The 26,297-nt window shown below is 36.2% G+C and overlaps 2 protein-coding genes across 6 annotated transcripts in view; one reads left to right on the plus strand and one right to left on the minus strand.

Moving 5' to 3' along the window:
- Positions 1 to 17,434, plus strand: part of SLC46A3 (solute carrier family 46 member 3) — a 55,427-nt gene extending 37,993 nt beyond the window's left edge. For 3 of the 5 annotated variants that reach the window (XM_074216136.1, XM_074216137.1, XM_074216138.1), the window contains one exon: positions 1,158 to 4,676. In XM_074216136.1, coding sequence (XP_074072237.1) covers positions 1,158 to 1,444 — 287 coding nt within the window. In that variant the 3' untranslated portion in view covers positions 1,445 to 4,676. Of the gene's footprint in view, positions 1 to 1,157; positions 4,678 to 8,756; positions 8,914 to 11,287 lie in introns of those variants that run through there. The other 2 variants (XM_074216141.1, XM_074216140.1) reach the window with 2 other exon arrangements.
- On the minus strand, positions 16,304 to 26,066 carry POMP (proteasome maturation protein). Its single transcript, XM_074216142.1, has 6 exons — positions 25,963 to 26,066; positions 24,510 to 24,607; positions 23,708 to 23,768; positions 19,297 to 19,398; positions 17,836 to 17,929; positions 16,304 to 16,477 (listed from the first exon to the last, which is right to left on the minus strand). The coding sequence occupies exons 1-6, from the start codon at positions 25,963 to 25,965 to the stop codon at positions 16,410 to 16,412; spliced, it is 426 nt and encodes a 141-aa protein (XP_074072243.1). The 5' UTR covers positions 25,966 to 26,066; the 3' UTR covers positions 16,304 to 16,409.
- Positions 26,067 to 26,297: the final 231 nt, after the last annotated feature.

A 26,297-nucleotide genomic window follows, 5' to 3' on the forward strand; every position in this document is an offset into this window, starting at 1 on the left:
ATTTTTAATGTATCTGTGTCTAGATGTATAGATACACACACATATATAATATGTATGTGTATATTTCTGTGTGTGTATATATATATATATATATGTGTGTGTGTATGTATGTATGTATGTATGTGTTTATATAGATAAAAATACACATATATAAAAAAGTGTAGATGATGTAGATGGAAATTTCTATGACCCCACTATGACAAATCACTTTGCAGTACCCCCAAGTAACTCTCTCAAGGTGGCTGGTCCTGACCTACAGGAGTGGAAGAAGCTGTATGAATTGATGAAATTATTGATCTGGTTTTCAAAAAAGTATTTATATGGCTTTGTGAATAAACCAGGAAAATTCTATCATAATCTCCACTGTCAACTTGTTCTGTGTAGGAAACTTTTTTAGAAAATCCTTTGCTCCCTTTACATTCTTAATAGCTGCTATGAAGCTCGATGGAACATGATCTGGAGTCAGGAAGATCTGACTGCATGATCCTGTATCTGCCTGACCTGTCAAATGATCATAATAGCACCTACTTATAGGGTAGTTATGGGGATCAGATGAGAAAATATTTGTAAATCACTAACATCCAGTAATTAATATCTACTTGTTCCATATCTCTTTATTTATAAAAAAAGTTACTTTTTGGGAAAATGTTTTAATTTTACATTAATCATCAGAATGGGGGCGGGGAACAACAGGGAAGAATCATACATAGAGGTAACACTATCTCAATCTATCCCCCCCCAAGTTTTCATGGATCACTATCAACTTAAAGAAAAAGTCAAGGGACAGCTAGATAGTGCAGTGGATAAAGCACCAGCCCTGGAGTCAGGAGTACCTGGGTTCAAATCTGGTGTCAGACACTTAATAATTACCTAGATGTGTGGCCTTGGGCAAGCCACTTAACCCCATTTGCCTTGCAAAAAAAAAAAAAAAAAAAACCTAAAAAAAAAAGGAAAAAAGTCAGAAAACGGATCCTGATGGACACTAGCCTGCAAGGGAAACTCTTACCTAGTGTTCCCTGAATTGGCTACTTTCTTGGTATCTAGTACAATCTGGCACTGAAGTCCCTCAAATGCAGGGGAAATGCAATAAAACACTATTTCACTGATGTCTCTGACCATTTAAATAACATTTTATTTGATGATTTGTATTCTTGTAGTTACTGGTCAGGTCTGGCTGCCTGGAGAGGTCCTTCAACAATACCTGGCTATCCGTTCATACTTGGTGTACCTTCTGACCCATTTCCCATCAAAAGTAGACCTAGTGCTATTCAACCTACTCTGCCCATTAATATTCATGGATGCAGCTAAGTATCTAGAAGTTTTTAAAAAAATGTTTTCAAGCTACTTTATTCCATCTCAAATGACTCAAAGAATCATCATATATCCTAGAATCAGCATTCATAGGTATCTGCTTAGTGGGCTATTGAATTACATAGAGAAATAATAATACTTGAAATTTATGTTACTCAATCATTTCAGGTGAGTTTCTCTTTTGACCCCATTTGGGGTTTTCTTGGCAAAGATACTGGAATGGTTTGCAATTTCTTTCTTCAATTCATTTTATAAATGGGAAAACTGAGGCAAATAGGGTGCTGTAATTTGCCCAGGGTCACACAGCTACTAAGTATCTGAGACAGAATTTGAACTCGGCTCTTTTTTACACCAGTCCTGAGATTCTAATCCATTGTGCCACTTAGCTGCATCTGACATTTACTTAACACTTGATTTATTTACAATACATATTAGGGCCCCAAAGCAACCCAGTAGATTAGATATTATAGGTATTATTATTATCCACATTTTACAGATAAGGAAACTTAAGTCTCAGAGAGGATTAAGTAGATGTGAAAATGATCCTGAGTCACTTTTCCAAATAGGTTCAGTGAATGATGCATTGATAGGATCTCATTAGAATAAATCTCTCACTTAAAAATGAGAGTCATAGAAAATATATGTTATTGTTGTTCAAGATATTTCCAACTCTTCTTGATCTCTTGGATCATATTGTCCTTGGGATTATTTTGGTAAAAATACTGGAGTGGTTTGTCATTTCCTCCTCTAAGGGACTAAGGTAAACAAAGATTAAGTGTCTTACCCAGGGTCACACAGGTACTAAGTGCCTGAGGCTAAATCTGAACTTGGGTCTTCCTGATTCCAGGCCAGTAGAATATCCACTGAGCCATCCAGCTGCTGCCTCTTATCCATGAAATTTAACTTTACTGCCAATTTGCCTGAAATATCTGTATGTTTGTGTGTGTGTGTGTGTGTGTGTGTGTGTGTGTGTGTGTGTGTGTATGTGTGAATGGGTTTGGTTTAAGATGGCTCTGGGACATCCATTTTGAAATTCCCTTCAGGCAGTTGGCAATATTACTTGGGAGACTAGAATTAGTTATAACTGGGAATCATCTGAACAGAGATATTAATTGAGCACCTGGGAGCAGATAAGATGACCAAGCCAGGTAGCATAGACTAGAGAGAAAAAAGAGGTCCCTAGACAGTCTTTAAGATGAACAGCTTCTCTGGGGCAGAGCCAAGATGGCAACAGGAGAGGATCTTCTCTTAGGTGCCCTCTCTCTGATATTTCCAAACTTATAAAATAAGGACTCTAACTGAATTTTCGAGAGACAGATCCCACAGAGGGATCCAGTGAGGCAATTCTCCAGCCCAAGGTAACCTGGAAAATAATGGAAAGGCTCGGCTCTCCAGGGTTAGAGGGATGGCCCTCCAGAGCAAAGAAACTTCAGCCTCCTGGAGGCAGCCCCAGGGTACTGGAAGCTGCAGCTCACAGCAGCAGGGGCAGTTTCCTGATCTACACTCCAGGGAGCACCAGGCACAACTTGGGGGATTAGCAAAGGGGAACTCTGCCAGAGTGAACATGTGAATCCCATGGCCTGGACAGCCCAGATCCAGGAACTGGAAGCAGGCAGAGCCGGTAAGTAGGAGCCCCCAGGTGTGAGTCCTGAGCCTAGGTAGGGGAGTGGAAAGAACTGCTGAACTCTGTCTTCTGTCCCTGGAACAGGACTTTGACCACATTCAGAAACTGATCACAGTCTAGACCCCACTAATAGAACAGCAGGGCCCCCCCCCCCACCTCAGCCTCATGGCAGAGGGGTGTGCTTGTGGTCATTCACAGACCAGGAGGGAAGATAGAGCCTCACACACAGAGATCCTTGTGTGTGGGGGTGTCCCAATAATACTCAAAAGTTCAGGAAGCACCCCAAAACCAGGTGCAGGCTGGAGAAATGAGTAAACAGAGAAAAAAGAGGAACACCATTGAAAAATACTTTGTATTTGATTCAAAGAAGGATCAAAATGCTCAGTCTGAAGATGAGGAAGCACAAGCTCCTGCATCTAAAGACTCCAAGAAAAACAGAAATTGGTCTCAGGCTATGACAGAGCTCAAAAAAGACTTTGAAAATCAAGTGAGGGAGATAGAAGAAAAACTGGGAAAAGGAATGAGACAGATGCAGGAAAATCATGAAAAAGAAATCAGCAGCTTAGTCAAGGACATCCAAAAAAATGCTGAGGAAAATAACATGTTAAAAACCAGTATAGGTCAAATGGATAAAACAGTTCAAAAAGTTATTGAGGGTAAGAATGCTTTAAAAAGCAGAATTGGCCAGATGGAAAAAGAGATATGAAAGCTCTCTGAGGAAAACAAATCCTTCAGATGTAGAATGGAACTGAGGGAGGCTGCTGATTTTATGAGAAATCAAGACAGTACTTCAAAAGAATGAAAATTAGAAGAAAATAGGAAACATCTCATTGAAAAAAAAAACTGATATGGAAAACAGATTCAGGAAAGGAAATTTTAAAATTATTGGAATACCTGAAAGTCATGATCAGGAAAAGAGCCTTGACATCATTTTCAAAGAATTACTACAGGAAAATTGCCCTGATATCCTAGAAGCAGAGGGCAAAATAGAAATTGAGAGAACCTACCTATCTCCCTGAGAAAGAGATTAAAAAAAAAACCAGGAAAATTATAGCCAAGTTCCAGAACTCCCAAGTCAAAGAGAAAATATTACAAGCAGACAGAAGAACACAATTCAAATATCATGGAGCTGCAGTCAGGATTACACAGGACTTAGCAGCAACCACATTAAAAGCTCATAGGGCTTGGAATATAATATTCTGGAAGGCAAAAGAGCTCAGCAAAACTGAATGTCCTCTTCCAGGGAAAAAAGATGGACTTTCAATGAACCAGGGGAATTTCAAATGTTCCTGTTGGAATGACCAGAGCTGAACAGAAAGTTGGATCTTCAGATATAGGACTCAGGTGAAGCATAGAGAGTCGAGGAGAAGGGGAAAATATGAGGGACTTGATGATGAACTGCATGTATTCCAGCATAGAAAAATGATACTGATAATACTCATATGAAACTTCTCATTTAATAGAGTAAGTAGAAGGAGCTTTTATAGATGAAGCACAGGAGAGAGCTAAATTTGAAGATAAAATATAGTGTAAAAATCGAGTCAGTGGTTAAAAGGGAAATGTAATGGAAGAAAGAAAAAGGAGAGTGGAATAGGCTAAGATATTTCATATAATAAGATTTTTTTTATTACAATGAGCTATTGCAATGATATGGGAAGGGGGAAGGCAAGGGGGAATGAGGGAACCTTTACTCTCATCAGAGGTGGCTAGGAGAGGAAACAGCATATGTATACTCAATGGGGTATAGACAACTAGAGTAAGAAGGAGAGATGGGGATGGGAGAAGTGGGGGGGGGGGATGTAAGTGATGGAGGAGAGCATGGACCATGGGGGGAGAGTGGGCAGATATAACACATTTTATTTTTTACTTTTTGCAAGGGGCTGGGATTGGATGGCCTGTCCAGGATCATAGGGCCAAGTGGTTGCTGGGGCTAAGGGGGTGGTATGTGGGCTTGGGGCCTCTTGGCCCCAGGGCCGGGGATCTGTCTGTTGTGCCACTCTGCTACCCTACAGTACATTTAAGAAGAGGGACAGAGTGAAAGGAGTAGTGGGGAAGTAGGAATGGAGGGAGTTGCAAACAGCAATGGCAACAGTGGAAAAATATGTTAGTAATAGCTTCTGTGATGGACTTATCATAAAGAATGTGATCCACCTGTGACAGATATGGAGGTGTTGGAATACAGATAATATAATTTGGGGGGTGGGGTTTGCAGGGCAAATGGGGCTGGATGGCTTGCCTGAGGCCACACAGCTGGGTGATTGTTGGGTGTCTGAGGCTGGATTTGGACCCAGGTGCTCCTGGCTCCAGGGCTGGTGCTCCATCCATTGTGCCACCTGACTGTACCTATAATAATAATAATAATTATTATTATTGTTATTATTATTATTTAATTTTTTCTCTTTCCTTTATTGCTCATGCGGGTCTATATTTTTGTGGGGGAGGTGGTATTATGTTTACTCTTAAACAAGAATATTTTAGTGATGTATAAAAAACATCATTTGTACAAAAATATAAGTACATGAATGAATGAATGAATAAAAGATTAACAGCTTCTCCCTGACTCCACCACTTTTAACAGTGCTATGTTAGATGAGGAAATTCTCAGCTTATTATAGGAGAATTGGAGAATCCTGAGTAAGTAGCTAGTATTTCCAACTGGCACATACTAAGGTCTTAAAAAAAAAACTTTTGTGGGGGCAGCTAGGTGGCACAGTGGATAAAGCACCGGCCCTGGAGTCAGGAGTACTTGGGTTCAAATCTAGTTTCAGACACTTGATAATTACCTAGCTGTGTGGCCTTGGGCAAGCCACTTAATCCCATTTGCCTTGCAAAATCCTAAAAATAAATAAATAAATAAAACCTTTGTGATTTGGCTTGGCTTTCTAGAGTAGTGACAAAAAAGAAATCAGGATAATTTTTTAAATTATTATTTTAAACTAATTTGCTGTATATTTGACATTAAGAGAATGTTGGAATAACTGCATCTCAGAGATGGTTTTTCCACTGTCTTATGAAATGGATTTATTTTGTGAATGGTCTAATCCAGCAAGCATTTATTAAGCATTTACTTTTACTTCAAGAGCAGTTAGTTGGGATAGTGGACCAAGTACTGAACCTGGGGTCAGGAAGACTCAGCTTCCTAAGTTCAAATCTGGCCTCAGACACTTAATAGTTGTGTGACCCTGGGCAAGTCACTTAAGCCCAATTACCTCAATTTCCTTCTTTAAAATCAGCTGTCTTTGTGAAGAATACTTCACATGGGGGTTACAAAGAGCCAGACATGACTGTACAACAATAATGCTGCATGCCAAATTACTACATGTCAAATTATCTGTATTTTTTTCCCTTTGTTTCATGGGCTGGTAATGAGTCTTTTCGCAAGCAGGCTTATCCTTTGGACACAAACCTAGTCTGTCACTGGGACTTATGCTTTAAGTCAAAGAACCTACTTGCTATTTTGAGACATGTGACCTCATAACAGTGTTAATTGTAATAGCCAACATAGATATAGAATTTACCATGAATCAGGCACTAAGTGCTTAATAATCATTTGATGGGGGAAGAAGGGGAGAGGGGGATGATAACACTGAGCTTAAAGAGGTTAAGTGATTTGTCCAGGTATAAAGTATCTGAGGTTGAATTTGAACCCAACCTGCCTCCAGTCTAGATGTTCTGTCCACATCACCTTCATTGATATGGATGCTTCCTTCAGTGATACTGATTGCTACCTATCCACACCTTCTGTTGTGCTATTCTTTCCCCACATGAATCTGACACAGAGCCCTATTCATCAAGCTCTAGGGGTCTTCTAGTTCCCTTGATATTGTGTGAGATACCAGTGAGTACATGAGCTGTTTCTATCCCTTGTTCTTCTTAATCCATGTATGGCTCATCTTCTTTTCAAGTCATACATCTCCCAGATAACTTCCTTTTCAGATGCCAGCCTTGCTAGTGGGGAGGTTGAGGCTGGTGGGTTAATTGAATTCAACAGTTCTGAGCTGCAGCAGGCTTAAGCCAGTCAGTGTCCTAACAGAGTTCAGCATTAATATAATGAGCTCACAAGAGTGGGGACCACCACTTTGCTTTAGGAGAAGCAAATCAACCCAGCCAGATGTCCTGTGATCATCAGAACAGCACTAAACCTGTGAATAGTCATTGTACTTCTAGCCCATGCAAGATAGGGAGACCCAGTCTTTAAATAAAAACAAAATGCTTCCTTTTTTCTACTCTTTGTTGGTGTTGTAGCCTACTTAGCACCAATATGCCCCTCAATTTATTCTTTGGAGAACTGTTTTGTTCCATTATTTGCAGCTGTACTTGGGGAACTTTGGTATATTAAAAACATTGTGCATTTTTCTAAAGGCATTTCTTCCTGTTTTCCATCTAATGTTCTATTTTGTTCCAATTAGTTGACCATTCATAATGTCTGTCCAAGATACATGTATTGGTGATTGAGCTCATGAGTTTTCCATACTACTGCATAGGAGACAATAGGCGTTTTTATTGACATTTTTTTTTTCCCTTGTGGGTAAAGGGTAGCATGGATTTGTCTTAGGAGGCTTTGCAAGCTTTACAAGCTTTAAACTGGAGGTTTAAATAATCAGTCACAATGGGATCATCAGGAGGGCCTCACTGTGCAATAGGGAGTCCCTCTTTCATTTATAATTTGCACTTGATTTAATTCCTAAGAACGATAAGCCCTTTTGGCAAGCAGGTGTCTATTTTATACTTTGCTTACTGTCATCAAGCAAATAAAGGGGAGAAATCTTGTTGAAAAACTATAATGAACATTTTGTTTTTTTTAGAATAGTCAACAAACAAAAGCCTAGGTGGGTGTGATATTCTCTCTACATTTCAGCCAATTTTGTGACAGTAAAGACATTCTACTTTGGCATATCATTTGAAAAAAGCCCATTTCTTAGTCTTATCTTCAAAAATTCCCTTAAGGCATGGATAGATTAAAAAATATTTTGTAGAGATAGGAAAGTAGGCATATTTTTGTTTTCTCACTTGCCTTTTTATGGGGGCAGGTGGGAACTATTTCCAAATCTTTGATATGCACCATCTTTTCAGAAACCTTGAAATTCAACCACTCAGTATTTTTTAATTGACGTTTCTGTCATGGACCTCCTCTGTACATATTTGGTCCAGTCTATCTTTGTTTTATTTAGTGCTATTTTTTCTACTTCCTCATTATAACACATTGAAGTTAGGGTCCCTATGTGAGAGCTCCACTGGCATTGATGGGAAAAGAGTTTGGTATGAAAAAATTTGCAGATTTTAATCATTTTGATGTGTTCTTTGTTTTCTTTTCTAGACAACCCTTAAATCAGACACTTCCAAAGGGGAAATCTTTTGGAACCACTGAGATTTTGCTGGCTAGAGATGGAATAATATTTTAATAGAGCCACATTAGCTTTTTTCAATTAATACCTGGCAGAAAAGGAATTCAGGATGGTTTTTGGAGGGTGAGGGCAGGACAATAAATATCTTAGGTAGGGGTGAAGAAGGAAAGAAAAGCCGAATAACTGTTTAAAAAGTTATGACAAACTTATGACTTATTTTGGTTATTTTAATAATAATAATAAAAACAATAATGGTTAAATGACTTTCAAAGCTTAACCTGTCTTGTATTAAATCCCACTTTCATGGAAATCATCATAGCAACATTCATGAGACTTTTAATGATCAAAATTCTAAAAGGTTCTAAAATCAAGGAATTTAGTAGGTAATGTGACCAGATATTTTCTGATGCTTTTCTGAATAATTTCACCCCATTTAAGTATGATTCTCTCAATTCAGTCATTTTTTTTTTCCCCAGGTACCTTGTTTGCTTGTATTGCTTTCCTAGAGACGCTGGTTGGAGTTATTGCATATTCTGCTTTCAATGGCATTTATTCAGTCACTGTTGCTTGGTTTTCGGGATTCACTTTTCTGCTCTCAGCTGGTCTTTTGTTAATTCCAGGAATCAGTCTATGGTATGTCAATATTTAAAAATCAACTATAGTCAGCATAAGAATGAGAAAGTCCCTTGTCCTAGCCTTTCAATTAATTTTCATAATCTGCACAAGTTTTACATTACAATATACCCTTCTCAAGAACTTTTAGCCTTAATAGAATTTGTCAGCAATTTTAGAGAGCAAGAGGAAAGAGTAAAACATAATCAGAGATAATAGTTCAAAGAAAAATATAGAGATTAATTAGGGATACACAAAGGTGTTAATCATTATCTCCTTAAATACAGTAAAAATGATTTGATTAGTACACAAGGCTAGAATTGTATTTTAAAACAATAGAAAGGCACCTTAATATTTATTCAACCTTTGATAAATCTTTTAAGCTCTGATCACTTCAATTTCCCATCTGTAAATAAGGAAGGTAGAACTTGACTTCCAATTTGGACTTTCTGATATTCAGGATACTTATTTCATAGAAAATAGTTTCTTTCAAATAATTTTGCCAAAACCTGAATTCAATCTGTAATCTTGGCTAAATTTATAAAACCAGATAGTTTACTGAGTTTTCTTTCAAGATTAAGAGCTAATGGATTCTTATGTGACCTTATCTTTGTATCTTAATATAAAAAAGAAAAGAATTATATATTTACAGCTGTAGGACCATTGGAGACAATTGAATCCAACTCCCTCTACTTACACATGTGAAAACTGAGGTCTAAAGGAATTAAGGGAGTTACCCATGGTCTCACAGCTAGTAAGTGTTGGAGGTGGGGATTGGGTCTTCCTGACTCCAGATCCAGTGTCTTATCTGCTATGCTAGATATACATTTTATTTTCCAGATACTCTAGATTATCAATCATTTGGGTAGCTAGGAAAGAGGAATACCTATAGTGTTATTACTATTCAATATTGCTCAAAAACATGTAATAACATCACTTTACCATGGACCTACCAAATCAGTTATATTAGCATAGATAGCTATAGGTCTACAAATACGTATATATGTACATATATATATGTAAATCTGTCATACTGTATTCAGAAAATTAAACTAGATACTTAGCTTCTGTCTCTACAGAGAATGTTGGAGAATGTAGCAGAAATGTACTTGAGGGGAAGCCAACACAATTAGAATTAATTATATTCTAAGACTTTGTTTCCTTTCTTCCAAGTTCTGAGGTTCCATGGTTTGTTAGGAGGTAGGCAAAATGCTTGTTGTCTCCTGGTTTATAAGATGTATGTAAACAAAAAGCCTGTGCCCCAGGCATCTTGATTTTTGAGATATCATTTGGTTGTTTCAGTCCTGTCTGACTTTGTGACCCCACTTGGGAGTTTTCTTGGCAGATTCTGCACTAGTTTGCCATTTCCTTTTTCAGAGCATTTTACAGATGAGGAAACTGAGGCAGCATCTGAGACCCCATTGGGTCTTCCTGACTCTAGGTCCAGCTTTCTATTTTGCCACAGTCACCCAATTGAGGTATTACATTGGTTTCATAAAAATTAAAGCTCTCTTCTGTTTCATTAAAAGAATTCTTACTGGAAATCATTATTCTTTTATGATGTACTATAATTTTGTTAACATTTCCCAAGTGCATTTAAATTCTTCATTTTTTTTCAATTAAATGCAAACAAAAATTTTTAACGTTCCTTTTTGAACTCACGTCCTCCTGCCTTCAGAGCTGGTGCTCTATCCATTCTGCCACCTAGCTGCCCCCTTAATGTTCCTTTTTTTAAAAAAAAATTGAGTTCAAAATTCTCTTCTCCCTTTCTTTCCCTCCCTCCTTATTGATAAACAATTTGATATAGATTCTACATGTATAGTCATGCAGAACATTTCCATATTATGTTGAAAATCTTTAAATATATGATATAGAAGCTATCTGCATCAGTCTTACCTAAAGATGAGTTTGATGAAAAGGTTTCCTAAAATCTTTTTATTTCTACAGAACTCAAATGAACTTATTAAATGAGACTATTTTAATTCTCTGGCTACTGACAACAGAGTCAAACAAGTGGTTTCAAATCATTTGATAAGTGTTTAGAGACCTAGTATCAGATGGAAGATAAAAATGAGCCAGCTTGTCTATCAAACCTTGGTTCTCTTGTTCTTCCTCCATGCTGTGGATCTTAGAAAACACTGAGGCTCAGGCAGGGAAGTGGAATTTGAATCCAGGACTTTCTTCTTTCTTCCCTCCTTATTTTCCAGAATGAACCTTTACATTTTCCTCCAAGAGACAGTTTAACTGCATTTTATTTATAATACTAAATATGCCTTTATATTACATTATTTGATATGACTGTTGGCTAGGATAGCTGGAATGCAAAATACTGACAGTGGATTGCTTTGTTTGAAATCATGTCATTAATTAATTTGTTTATTCATTTTTTTTGTAGTGTTATAATGTGTACTAGTTGGGATGAAGACGACCGTGCATTCCTTATACAAGAATCCAGTGAAGAAAATGTAGTCAACTGAACCATAATGATTTTTCACTTATTCATTAGCATTGTCATATGCTCTATTTCTATGCTAAATGAAGTGATGGAGCACATAGCTCTCTACTACACTGTTAACTCACTCACTGTTCACTAGAAAATAAGTCCCCACAAATCAGGGACCATGTTTTCTTTTTGCACTGATTTTTGTAGAATGCTATCTATGCACATTGAGCACTTAATATTAGAATGATGCCTACAATGATTCATTAATTCAGAGACAGAATTTTTCAGTGAGCTGCTTTTTTTTTTGATGCTTAAAAAGGGATATAAAAACATAAGGGCCCATAGAAACTACTGAAACCCAATAACTGTATATTACAATCCTATGATATCAATGTCTATTTCCTAAATGAAATAGATACATCATCTCTGTACCTTGGGCTTTTCATCTATATGGCTTGTAAGGCGCAATACTGACCTCTAACTCAGGGATGTTTAGATGAATAATAACTAATGGAAATAATAATAAATATGATATAACAGCACCAAGTACCTGGTATGATGCATTGCACTTAATAAGTGCCTAAAAATGTTTATTGAATTGCCTCTATTGACAGTTACAAGTTGAAATAAAATCACTCCCAAAATTAACTATCATTGTGTTGCAGGCTAACCTGAATTTGGTTGCTATATCCAAAATTAAACAATTTCAAGCACCACCAATAAAATGTCTTAATTACTTTTTGATTATTTTCAGAATCACGTTGAAGGCCCATGTGTTGTATTGCTTGACCTGGGTGCCAATATTACAAATTACAATTCTTAGAATAACTTGGAAAAAAAATAACTTGATTTTTAATCCACCCCTCTCTACCCCCTCAATCCTCCACCAAGAGAAAAGGTTCTTTTAAACTTTTCTAAAGTCTTTTAGAATGTGGTATATAATTATATAGAAATTTTGTGATTTGCTGATTTATTTCTTCTTTTCTCCCCATTCTACTCTTCTCCTGGGCCAAAAGGAGCACATTATGCTAGAGAACTTCAAGTTTCCTTTTTTCTCATAATTGGTTTGTTGTGTATCTAGCAGATTTTAAATTCTAAAGCAAAAACTGTGCCTGATAGAGGAGACTGGAGTTCAAAAATGAGTCATAAAATTAGATTAGAGATGATCTCTGATTTCACACACTAGACAACTATGAGGAAAAGGGTTAAAATCAAATCATTGTTCTGTACATAAATAATACTAGTTAAACTTAAATTAGATTATAACTAACTTCTGTGCTCTACTGAAATAATCTTTTAGGAAACTGATTTTTTGTCATAGATGAACAGTTTATCTCCTTGTCCTAATTTCATAAAGTCATGACTCTCAAGAGAAGTAAAAGGACAAAGAACAGGTAACAAAGCACATCCATTTTTCCTCTTAAAAAATTCAAAAGGAAAAATGATCTGCAACCAAACTTTACATGGGGGCAATGGGAACAGTTAATTTCCACTTCAAATGGCTGAAAATGATCTTAAAAATGTCTCCAAAATTGAAAGAGGCAGCAAATAATTCAATGATAGAATGTATTAGAATCATATCTAAATTATACTAAGTATGTTCAGACTTAAAATGAATAGACAGTTGATTGCTAATTAAAATTGTAATCAAAGCAGTTGCAACAATAGTATCTAAGCATTTATATAACATTTTAGGATTTACAAAATGCTTTACTCATGGGAGACAGGCTGTAATTATCCTTGTTTAGCAGGAAAGGAAACTGAGATAGAAACCAAGACTTGCACTAGGTTCAAACAGGTATTATCGGGGACCTGAGTTCAAATCCAGTCTTAGACACATAATAATTACCTAGCTGTGTGACCTTGGGCAAGTCACTTAACCCCACTGCCATGTAAAAAAACCAAAAAATAATAAAAAAATGAACCAAATATTATCTGTGCCCCTAAGGTGTCTAGCTACAAAAATTTGAATTGTAGACTGAACTCAGAATTTAAGTGCTGATTCTCTCCAGTTCTAGTCAGATAAGACAGTGAAAACAATTCATTTTGATTGATGTAATGATTTAAACTACTGCATTGAATCAACCTGCCTCAATGTAATCTAAATTAGCTAATGGTCAGCTGGATTTAATTATAGCATCCAAAGAAATCCAGAGCTAAAAATGCAGATATAGACCATCCTACTTTCCAAATATGCCCTTTTCTATGACCTTAGCTTATCTTTTACATGATTGGGTCTGTTTTTTGGCCATGATAAGGGTCTAATTCCCCCAAAAGTAGCAAATCCATTTATATCTCATTTTGGGGCAGCTAGGTGGTGTAGTGGATAGAGCAAAGGCCTTGGAATCAGGATGGAAGTTCGAATCTTCCCTCAGGCACTTGACCCTTACTAGCTGTGTGACTTTGGACAAGCCATTTCATCCTGACTGCCTCACATCCAGGGTCATCTCCAGTTGTCCTGATTCAAATCTTTTCACTGGACCCAGATAGCTCTAGAGGAGAAAGTGAGGCTGGTGACTTAGTACAGCATACCCTCATTCAAATCTATTTCACATGCTTGTCATGGCATCATCTCCCTGCTAATGTCATAGTCTTTGAAAATGAACAAAAAAATACTATTTTGTAAATATGAATATGGATTTTTAAAAGTTCTGAGTGATATAAGGATTGTACAGAACAATGATTATGGTCACTACTGACAAAGATTTTTTAGGCTCTAATAGGGATGGACACAAGATAAATGGACACCATTGGGTTTTATAGGTTTAAAGATAGAAATAATAATGATATAGCTAATAATAAATGCATTTTAAGATTTGCAAAGTAATTGTTACGTCACTTGATCCTCATAATGACCCTAAGAGTGAAGTGCTATTATTATTATCATAATTCTGCAGATGAGAAAAAAAAGGCAGAGGGTAAGTGATTTATTCAGGGACTGAACACCTTGCAAGAAAGCTGTCTGAGGTTTTATCACATTTAAAGTACATATTTCTACAGATGTTTTAGAATTCATGATTTCAGGAGAAACTATACACTAAAAGCACAAAAACCAATGGAACAAAGTGTTTCTTAAAGTAGCTACAGGGGTGGCTAGGTGGCATAGTGGATAAAGCACCAGCCTTGGAGTCAGGAGTACCTGGGTTCGAATCTGGTCTCAGACACTTAATAATTACCTAGCTGTGTGGCCTTGGGCAAGCCACTTAACCCCATTGCCTTGCAAGAAAAACAACTAAAAAAAAAGTAGCTACAGATATAGAATACATGGTCTTTAAGGGAGTGTTAACAATGAGATTTAGGGAACTGTTAACAAAACACTCAAACCACTACCTGCATTTTGCTTCTTATCTAGCACTATTAAGAAGACAGGATCTCCAAGGTCTATCTTGAAATGGAATTAACTTTCTTCTGTATCCTCTACAGGCTTTTAAAACAAATAAATGAAACTCAGGTTTTACAGATAATTTGGAATTCTTTATTGTGGATTTTCCTGTTTTTCAAGATATAAAACAATTTATTTTTTGTAAAACAACTGAGTCTGGGTGCAAATTACAAAAGCAAAACAGACAGAAGGGGAAGTACTAGATTGAATACCAATACAATGAATTATGGTAGCTCACAGACCTGTCTAAATTAAGTGGGAATTTATTGAATCACACTGACTCTATTTTGTGACTCAAATCTGGATCTAGTTCAGGTTCTTTTCTATTCAATTATAGGCTGAATCAAATTTCTGTCCTGTGAGAAAACTTAACTAAGTGTTGGGAATTGTGAAAAAAGTTTATTGTATTGTTTGAAGCTAAGTCCTGAGTGACTGGGAAGCTGGACCACTTCTGCCTGTTGCTTAGAAATTAAGTAAGGATCTAAGGTTACCAAAAACTCAAGTCAGAACCAGATTGATGCAAGGAGTTTTCTCACAATTACATCTCAAATAATTCATGTCTTATCTGAAAATTGGCCCTTTTCTAGTCAGAAACTTCTTCCAATGTTCCTTTGATTCAACAGACACTTGGGGGCAAGGAGTGGGACACCTCTTTCTAATTTCAAGGAATTAGATCTGCCTTCCCCTTCCTAACTTGAGAAGTCCCTAATTTTTTCCTTCAATTAGAAATTACCTAATGTGTACCCTGGTTTGTATCTTGTTTTCTTTTAATGCATAAAAATCTGTTTCCTCCTGAATTTGAGATTCAGTGCCAAGCTGAGGAGACCTAGTCTAGATTTGTTACACAATTGGCATGCTACAGGGACAATGAAACCCATTCATTTTCCTTTGACAGTATGTTCACCAGTTAGTTCCCTCTACTGATCAGGAGGGGTAACTGCCATTACTAGAGCAAAATTAAACCTTAATGCAGCTCTCTTCTAGCAAATTAGGAAATAAGGATGACCACAACCCTAGAGTCCTGTATGAATATGCTAAAAATCAGTGAAAATGTTTTAGGTTAAAAATTTTAAACTTAAGTACTAATTAAAATAGGAATTTCAATTCTGTTCCAGTCAGCTTTGGATTTGGCAATTATATTACACAAGAAGTGAGAGCCTGCCAAGATGGTGGAGAGAGAAAACAGGCACAGTGCTAAAAATCTCCTGATCTTCGCTCATAAACAATATGAACCAAACCTCTTAACAGAAATCCAATCTACAAAACCCAGAAAGAAAAGCCAGAAGAAATGTAATGAAAGGAGAGTGGTGTTGGGCTCTGCTAAGAGACTCTAAGGGCACAGACTATATTCAAATCAGTGTGGGTGTCAATGCTAAAATGAGATGAATTAAAACACCTGTTTTATGCCAGAAAGAACCTTATGCCTCTCAAACATACAAGAATTTTTTCTTCACTTTTAAGAACTAAGGTTCAGTTTTCTTTATCAGATCAATGTTCAGTTCCTCAAAATAATATGGTTACATAACAGTACAATATGGACCCAAACAATTCAAATTACTGATAGTACATATTAACCATAAGAACAGTTATATAAATAACAGTACTTTTAATGTTAAACACATCAAATCATAATAAAATGACAATTATAAACAGGATGATGTTCCTCTATTTTCATTAACAACATTATTTTTCTTACAGCAAACCAAGTTTGTATTCCACCATCATATGTGGTTCTCCCATTATTTCACTTTGCGAAGGATCTAAAAAGCAATGAAAAACAATTTATGTCCTCTCAAAAAAGGACCAGAATGAAACATTCATGCATGCTTTCTCATGGTAGTAACTACTTTGCATATTTATTCAAAATTAATTCTGACTCACATACTCTGACAGTGTCTTTGATATAACAGATACTCAACAAAGACCAGAAGCTGAACTCTCACTGAACGTTAGAAATGAGACCACTGAACTCATCATTGCCCTCATTTTCAGAGAGGAGGAAAATAACGTCAAAGCAAAAGTATGTGATTTGAACCCAGGTCTTCTGACTACATTTTCCAACTCCCTCATGTTAGACAATAAGGTCTGGAGCACACACTTAATGTTACACAGCTACTGAGCCAAAGATGTGGATTTTAAGACCAGGTCTTTTGACTGTCTCAGCCCAACACTCCTACCATATCAAGAATCTGGGGTCACCTCTATACAAACACTGAAGCAGGACTACAATGGAGATGACCCAGGGTTATCATTGTGCCACTCCCCATTTAAAACACATCATAGAAAAATTCTATGTTTCCTATAAAATTATACATTATAACTTAAACGTTTTATCTTGTATTTGCCCTATGGGAAATAAATACTATTTACATGGCTATTAACAGACTTCAAATCACATTGCAATAGCTTTAAATAAATGATTTTATATAATTAAAGAAAGCACCAGAACTAAACTTCTTTCATTGTAAAAGGAAGTTTAACAGAATCTTGAGACCTTAGTTTTTTCTGCACTTTAGAAATTCCTGTAGGGAAGATTCTCAAAGAGAAGCTTCCCTAACTATGTTGCTGTTGTGTCCACAACACTTCCTCACCGGATATAAGCAGCAAAGCAAAACTGATGCAATCCAATTAGAATTCGTTTTGTCTGTTTCTACAGAACTGTTGGGGGCATAGTGCTCAGAAGTAGTATGGCTGTTACATTTGTTTATTCTCCTGGGTCCAAGCAAACAGTAGAGGATGCTGCCTATATTATTACTATTAAACAAAAGTGATTTACATGCAAGAACAATAGCACTATTTGGGAAATTTTGGTAAAAATGACATACTTTCTCTTCCAGCACCTTATCATGCTTAAAGAATTTTAGAAAATCATTAAGAAAAAAAGAATAAAAGCTTTCCTTTTAAAGAACAATTTTACTCCATTTGTTCCTGTGTCTATTTTCTTGTTAATAATATTACCGCTGTTGCTATCCATGTGATATGGCTAAGTATATAATAATATATTTATGATTATAAAAAAAATGGGCATGACAAAAATGAACAGCCTCAATAAATAATTTAAAAGCAGTAAAAGTTAAGATTTTTTTAAAATCTCTGGTATCTATGATGAAATACTTACCATTAAGAATATCTTCAAATCCAATACTCTCATCATTCCCCCTCAAAATATCCAGGGAGAGGTTGGAGCTCTGAAGAAATGGAAGACGCTGGACCTGTAAGAAATACAGTGTGAAGAGGAGGAATACAAAGCAAAATGTAAAATATTCAAATCTAAGGGAAAATGCAGTTGTACAATTACCTATTTTTTATACCAAATTTTTAAAATTCTATAACATGACAAGCAAAATATCCACTTAAAGTGGTCTCTTTCATTATATTTCTTAGAAGCTCACTCATAATGTTGCTTAATTCTATTAAATAAATGAAAGCTAAATATATGCCAAATTGTCTTTCTTATGAAGATACGAGAAAAGAGATAAGAAAATCAAGTTTTATTTTAATTAAATTCTGGCATTAGGATTAAAAAGTCACTAAAATACTGCTAAATTATAAAACTATAGCTTTTTATTTATAGTTATTCAGTGTCAAAGTTGACTTTGTCTATCAGTCTGCCCTGACTGATAATCATATGCTATGAATCAACTCAATTTTGTGCAAATGCTATCAAAATGTCAGTTGCTAGTAGGCATATTGTTTTGTACCATTAAAGAGATAAAAGAAAAGGTATATAGGATCCTTTAAGAGATGTGACAGCTTAGAACTAGTGATCTCATTAATCTGTGAATAGAAAATCTCAAGTAACAATGAAGTAACAATATATAAACTTGGTTTGTGTTTATAGTTAAGACTAACAAAAGTTAAACAGGAGTATGATTTATATAACCTGTTCTTGGGCAACAAAGTAATTAGTCATAACTCGAAAAGGACTGTTTTCCAATAGTAAAAAATGACTTTTTAATATAGCAAAATCAAAATTTTTATTACATAAGATTGATAATATGCAATTTATAGATTGCTACAGTTGGAAGGGCCCATAGTTATCATCTAAATGCAACCCCCATCATTTTCCAACTTAGAAAAAAGAGACCCCAAAAGAATAAAAAAAGTTGATCTTTAGTGGAAAAAAAAATGGAAGGGACTTAATCAGAATTGTGATAACTTTAGGCAAAAAAAATAAGCTTTTCCACAACTTTGCCAAGGTGCCTGAAATGCATTCCTCTTCCCTCATCCCCACTTCTAGAATCCCTGGGGTCTTTCTTGACTATGGGTTAATCCCCATAGTTGCTAATGCTTCTCTTCCCCATCAGCCTGTGCCTCTGTTTTATATTTTTATATATGTATAGGTTTTCTCCCTCATAGAGTGTAAGCTCCTTTAAGGCAAGAACAGTGAAAATGTATAACTTCAGAGCTAACCGAAGTCCTGAAATACAAGAGAAGCTTAGTGAGAATGAACTTTAAAAACTCCAGCATGGCTCATTTTTAGCAGTTAAATTACATGTGAGGCTCATGGAGGAAATGATTTTGGAAGTGAAGTAACTTCTAAATTTTTTCAAACTAGGGCAGAGATAAATAAACCTACCTGTTTCACTGCTTTGAATTCCATCTGTAACTTCAGGGGGGCGTATAGGCCTTGAATATTTCTCAGAGTAGAAAAATTCATTTTATCTTGATTGAGCTGGAACTACAAAAGACAAGCATTTTAAATTGTAGTCTGAGTCTTAAGAGACTTTAGTGAATGCAGGTGAAATTCTACTTGGATTAAACATATCATTTACTATAAATGAAATAAAAATTGCTAAAAATATTTAAATCCCTTAAAAAATTCAAAGTATTTTCACACTAGGTTGATTTATCAACAAATGCAGGAAAGTGTCACTTTAGGCAAAGGTGTTAGATGAAATTGTGATCTATAAAGCTGGAAAGCTGAATTTTGTTCACACTATTTATAATTATTTCCATATATGGATGAGGACTGCTGTCCAATGCTCATCAGAAACTTCCGAAGCACTTCCCCCCATCAAAAAAAAAGTATGATATTCAGCAAGTTAGTTTGAGGGGGAAAAAATGAAACTAATTTCAAAGCAATAAAATGAATGGCAATTTTCAAAAGGATATACCATATAGATTTAACTATCTAAATTTTAGTCAATTTTTGAAATACATTCATTTAAACATATCATCTATTTAACAAGTAACTATTAAAAATCAACCATGTGTCAGCTATACTACAAAGACAAAAATAGAAACATATTAACAGAATAAAAATTAATGTGAAGGGTTCTCTATTTTAGGGATAGACCTTTCTTTCTTTTTGTTTTTTTTGGAAGGCAATGTGGTTAAGTGACTTGCCCAAAGTCACACAGCTAGGTAATAAGTGTCTGAGGCTGGATTTGATCTCAGGTCCTCCTGACTCCAGGGCCAATACTCTATCCACTGCACCACTTACCTGCCCCTATTCATGCATTCACTGAATTTGAAGTATTCCATCAGATTTGTAAATGGAGTAAAGGCCCAGATGAAATTTTGGAAAAATAAAACTAGTCAAGTAAAGTGTTTCCAAATGTTACCAATTTTGGTTCTACAATAACATTGGGAAATTTTATACCCAAATAATATTCAGTGTGCTGGACAAAGCAATTTTTGCAAAAATTGTCACAAAGATGATTACTTCCTTGGAAAATTACTTGTGACTTCAAAGAAATGTGTTAATGTCAAAATAATATTTGGTCTATAAAATTCTAAAACTAGGTATTTCACAGTTCTGAAATATGTTCTAAAGGAAATCTTTGAGTTTCTAAAATAATGAGGGTCGTAGGTGCTAATTTGAAGGAATTAATTTTTGCTTATGAGAAAAGTAATCACTAGCTTCCTTTAAACTTAAAATTCTTATTAATAGCATATATATATTGGTTTTTATTTGCAAAAATTAGATTTATACAAACTCCAGGATTTTATCTGTCATGGAAAGGTTAACAAATCATGTTAGCATGATTTACTGGGAACCTCAAATACATATGATAAAGACTTCAATATAATACTTGCCCTCAAAAAGCTTACACTAAAATTAGGAAGTCACATCATAACAAAAATACAGCTACAATACTTTCTTATATCATCTATGTACACATTTATCTATGTAAAAGAATCATAGTACAGGAGCCAGGGCTAAACTTAGAATCAGGAATAGTCAGATTCAAATATCACCTCAGACACTATGAGTTCCTGGCATGTCATTTAACTTAACTATGCCTGACATACCTGCCTAGAACTTAATGGTGAAGTAATAAAAGGTTCCTTTCTGAATTGGAGGAAGGAGTTCCCACATCAAATGGCATGAATTCAGATGATGAGATACTAGCTACCAGAAGACCAGTCAAGAGTCTACCGCCATTGCCTAGGGACCTGAGAAGTTATTAGTGTAATCTAATATGACAGTCAACTTCACATGATACTCTTTCACAGGACTGGAGATATGACTGACTGACACTCTCTCTCTCTCTCTCTTTCTGTTTCCTTCAACTAATCTATGTGATGGTTTACAGCTACATCATCTTAATCACTTCCTTCTGGTTATATTCTTTTAAGTTTATAAAATGTGGTTACCAAACCTCCATACAATACTCCAGATATGTAGTCTGAAAAGCTGAAGGACTTGTCTTTTATCAAGACATTATATTTCTATGGCTTAAAACTGTTTTTGTCTTTTTATAGACATTTATTAAATATGTTAGGTATTTTCCTCTCATACTATTCCTTATCAAAGTCCCTTTCAAAAGCCTCATTGTGGCAAAGAGGTAGCTCTGAGTTCTCAAGTGCCATCCCAAAATTATACAAGTCCAAACAGGGATAGAAGTTCATAGTTTAAGAAACAGACTTTCTAAATTCAAAGACACTTTTCACTAGTGTTGGCCATCAATTATTGCTGTTTTGTGAAAAAATATGATTTTAGTTTTAGACATGTGAATTTTAAGATGATGACATGTAGCTGGAAATGTAAGAGAGGAGTTCAGTAGGGGAAAAAACAAGGTTAGAAAGACAGAGTTTGATGTCATTAATAGAAAAGTGATGGCTAAATTTGGTATGGTAGATTAAGCTCTGTGAGTAAGACTAAACCTGATTACCTCTCAACAGAAGCTCCTTGAAGGCAGAAAGTTACACTTTTCACTGTATATTTGCAGAAAACATAGTATTACAGAAAAATATAGTACAGATATTTAGAGATATTGTAGCCTTCTAGAAGACCTATCTCTCACCTTTAACAGGTAAGTCTGGCATATATACCTGAGTACTGACCCCGGGAATGTTACTTAAACTCTCAACAATGCTCAGGCAACTCTCTTAAGACTAAGACTCAGGCAAATACCTACTTTCATTAGGACAGAAATTTTCCTCACCAAATAGTTCCCTAGATCAATAATTACTGATATAATCCCCATCCCAAATATCCAGCACATAATAAGCACTAATATTGTTTAATAAATTAAAGGATAAAGATAAAGTTATCAAAGAATTAATCAGTGCAAAGTGAGTATCAATGAAAAATTGTCTTAACTCAGGAGATTTATCATTTTGCTGATCAATCATCACCCTTCCCTACTGGAATATTCTCTCTCTGTGATACTACTTTCTTCCTTAATTATATGATAACTCCTTTTCAGTCTATTTTGCTACATTTTCATCCAAGTCAATTCCACTTACCATGGGTAATTCCCAAGATTTTTTTTCTTTGGTTTTTGCGAAGCAAATAGGGTTAAGTGGCTTGCCCAAGGCCACACAGCTAGGTAATTAGTAAGGGTCTGAGGCCAGATTTGAACTCAGGTACTGCTGACTCCAGGGCCGGTGCTCTATCCACTGCACCACCTAGCCGCCCCAATTACCAAGGTTGTGACTTGGTCTCTTTTCTAATTCTCACTCTACACTATTCATTTGTTGATCTGATCAATTCCTACAGGTTAATGATCATTTCTATGCAGAGGATTCCCAGTTCTATATATCCAGTCTCCTTTTTACTGAATTCCAGATCACTATTGCCTTTTTGACATCTTGAACTGAACATAATAAACTCAAAACTCAACATTTACAAAACAGATTTCATTAACCCCCCCAAATATCTCCCCTTTTCAATTTTCTTTCCATACATTACCATTACTGGTCAAGGGAACCAATTTCCCAGGCATCCAGGTTCACAATTTTAACATCCTTAACAAGTCTATTCTCATACCACATATCTACTGTTGTCAGAAATTATAATTTCTACATTTACAATAACTCTTGTATATCTTGTCTTCTCTCCACTCACAAAGGGTCTCAAATAGGCCTGTATCACTTCTCAATGAAGACTCTAGCAATGACTTTCCAATTAGTCTTCCTTCCTCATATCTCTTGGAACTGTAAATCATTCACTTTTCTGCCACCAAAGTGTTTTTCCCTAAAGCACAAATCTAACTCCCTTCTTGATTAATGAGTACCAACACTCTTGTACCATCAGGATCAATTATAAATTCTTGTTTGGCATTTAAAGATCTTCACAACCAGGCCTCTTCCTAACTTTCCAATCTCCCTTCCTCTGCACAGTACATTATCTGACCTGTATTATTTCTCTCATACAACCCTCACCTCTACACCTCTATGTTGTCCCCCAGACCTGGAATATGCTGCCCTTTCCCTTCATCTCTTACCCATTCTGATCAAATCCTACCTTGTACAAGAATCTTTTCCTGATTCCTCCCTCTACACCTCCCCCCAGTATTGCTTTCTGCTCTTGAATGTGAGCTCATTGAAGACAAGTGTGTGTGTTTCTGTCTTTCTTAATTTATTATCAGTTTTTAGCATAGTTTTTATCACATAGTAGATACCTTATAAATGTTTACTGACTATTCCTTGGCAGTGAAGATTCTTTAATACAATTATATTAAAAGATAAAGGTTAGAAGATGAATTTTTAATTTATGGGATAAGAGTAAAAGAATCATGAATTATTTACATACTTACATTTTTTTCTGATAATTCAAGAGGATGACTAGGCAAAAGTTCATTTTTGACAGAAGAAAAACTGAAAATATAAAAGATAAAATCAGTTAGCATGCAAAATTCAAAAATAACCTTTCATTTAGTTGTTTTTAAGAAGTTAAACACATTCATCACAAGAAAACAAATTAAACTGAAAAGGTGGTCAAGACTTTCTCCTCACTGGTTTAGGATTTAAAGAATGTATAATGGTTCTCAGTTTCATAATGGTGCAACAGCTTCCAAAAAATATACTGTTAAAATATTATTTCAGATAAGAAACTGAGCAAGCTTTTGAAGTCCAAAGAGGCCTTTATAGTTTATAATGTATTTTCCCCATCTTCATGTTACACCATGTAGAATAATTCCTCAGCTCTGAACTTATTTCCTGCTGCAACAAAGCCATTATAGCTCTATTACTAGAGAATAGGGCTTTATGATCACTTACTCCAGGTAAAATTTTTCTTTCCCTATAAATGGAGAGTGAAGGGCTAACTACAATCACTTTATATGTGCTATAAATGAATTAACTTGCCTTTTGACTGCCTTGGATGTTCCCATTTGTAGTGCCATCATTCTTCCAATCAACTTAAGTCAAAACTTTGAAGTCATCCTTTACTTTTCTACTTATATCTATTCAATCAATCCCTTCAAAAATCTTCCTTACTAATGCCTAACTCAGTCATTTCTTTCTTTCCATTTCCTCTTTATCTGAGCTCCAAACTTACTGAAGCTTTCACTTAATAATTTCATTACAATAAAGTCAACCCTAATACTATTGACATACCCTCTCCGAAGAATATCATGGTTTCCAAAAGGACTACTTGCTGAAAGTTCAGAAATTGAAATACTGTCCTTTAGCTGAGATCCAAGTCCTCTGGAATTCTGCAAAATGAAAATAGTGAGCTGTTACCAAATTAGTAATGATGCTAACTGCTTTAAAAAAACTAGTATTGTAAAATACATAAAATTGTACTATTTGATGTAATTTTCATTTAAGGTAAAGTAAAATTTATATTCAAATTATTTGTTGCTTAAGCACCACATACATATTGTTCCTGCAGAAAAAATTTTGAATTCATTGGTAAACTAGGTTGTCTGACTAGTATTCTATCATTAAGTTAATTGTTTCTATTAGTGATATTACTAATTACTTTGTGTTGGTAGAATCCTATTGATTTAAAAACCAGATAAATCACATTTAATAGTACTTAATATTTTACAATCTAGCTTTTTTGATCAGATCCATAATATCCCATTTGTGTAATTTCCTTCAGTGAAAAAGATAGCAACTTTTTAGTTTTAGTTGTCAGGGACATGGAGAAGATAAATGACTTGCCCAACTTGCTATTATGTGTTAGAAGCTGGATTTGAACCCATCTTTTTTTGTTCTTTTACTCAAAATCTAATATTTGATATAGTATCCTTCTCTTATAGTTTAGTAATCTCTAAACATGCACGAAAACATCTCAATATAAAAACTGAAAACGCAAGTAGATTTGTAATGGATATCCTGTTCAATAAACCTCAACGGCTGCGCATCCAATTCTTCAATGAATGATATCTTCTTTCCTAAATTACCCCTGGACACCCCTTTTTACTCCTCATATGTGGTCAGCCATCAAAGCTTATTATTTTAACTTTTCAAAATTCCCTTTCCCCTCTACTGTCATAACCACGAAGGTGACGGAGGGTGTTGAAAGTGTCGCTTCTTCACTTCTTAGGAAAAAATGTGGCTAATATTTAATAATAACCTATCTAACAAATATAATGGCACACACACTAAACATGGCTAACAGTCCCATAGGCTTGTCATGTGCCTGGCAGCATGGTAAGCGCTTTACAATCATTATCTCACTGGATCCTTGCAATAACCCAGTGAGGTTAAGGGCTATTATTATCCCCAATTTACAGAGAAAGAAACTGAGGCATAGAGGGGTGCAGAGCCACATAACCACTGTCAGAAGCTGCATTTGAACTTGGCCGCTCTGACTCAAGGCCCCAAATTTCACTTTGTATTTTGTCCCCGACAAAAGGGAGAGCAAGGCCCAGGCCGCGCGCCTAGGCCGCGGCCCGGCCGCTGCTCCTCCTCCTCCCGATGACTCGGCAGCGGTCGGGCTCTGTGTCCCAGGCTCATCCTGCGGCACCTCAGGGCAGGGCCACCGGGGCTACAACCATTGTCAAAGGCCGCTCGTGGGGTTCTGGGGTTCTGGGGGTCGGGAATCCCCCGGCGCACTCACCATCTTCAATCCGCCGGGCAGCCGCCACCACGTAGCTCCCGGGTCTCGTCCGCTCCGCGTTGACTTCCGTTTCCGCTACGGCCCCGCCTCCCCCCGCGCCCCGCCCGACATCCGCCGGAAGTGCGTCACAGCGGCCTGGAAGGAAGAAGAGACGCTGGTACTTCTGAGGGAGCTGTGCGGGCAGGAGGCTCCCACGCTCAGGCTTCCCGGGGGCCGTGGGGAAGAGCCCCGGGGCCCCGGCGTGCGTTCGAGCCGGCGGCTGAAGCCTGTGACCCTTTCGTAACTATATTTAGACAAGTCGCGTGCGGGGTCCCTGGGGGTGCAAGAAACCGGGA

This window comes from Macrotis lagotis, chromosome 1 (genome assembly GCF_037893015.1).
Source record: "Macrotis lagotis isolate mMagLag1 chromosome 1, bilby.v1.9.chrom.fasta, whole genome shotgun sequence".
NCBI lineage: Eukaryota > Metazoa > Chordata > Mammalia > Peramelemorphia > Peramelidae > Macrotis > Macrotis lagotis.

What these genes read in the sequence shown, in the direction of transcription:
- POMP (XM_074216142.1), bottom strand. An exon ending in AATTCAAAGCAGTGAAACAG is followed by an intron (nt 17,930 to 19,296) that starts GTAGGTTTATTT and finishes TATTTCTTACAG; the next exon opens with GTCCAGCGTCTTCCATTTCT. An exon ending in ATTTGAAGATATTCTTAATG is followed by an intron (nt 16,478 to 17,835) that starts GTAAGTATTTCA and finishes ATTGCTTTTTAG; the next exon opens with ATCCTTCGCAAAGTGAAATA.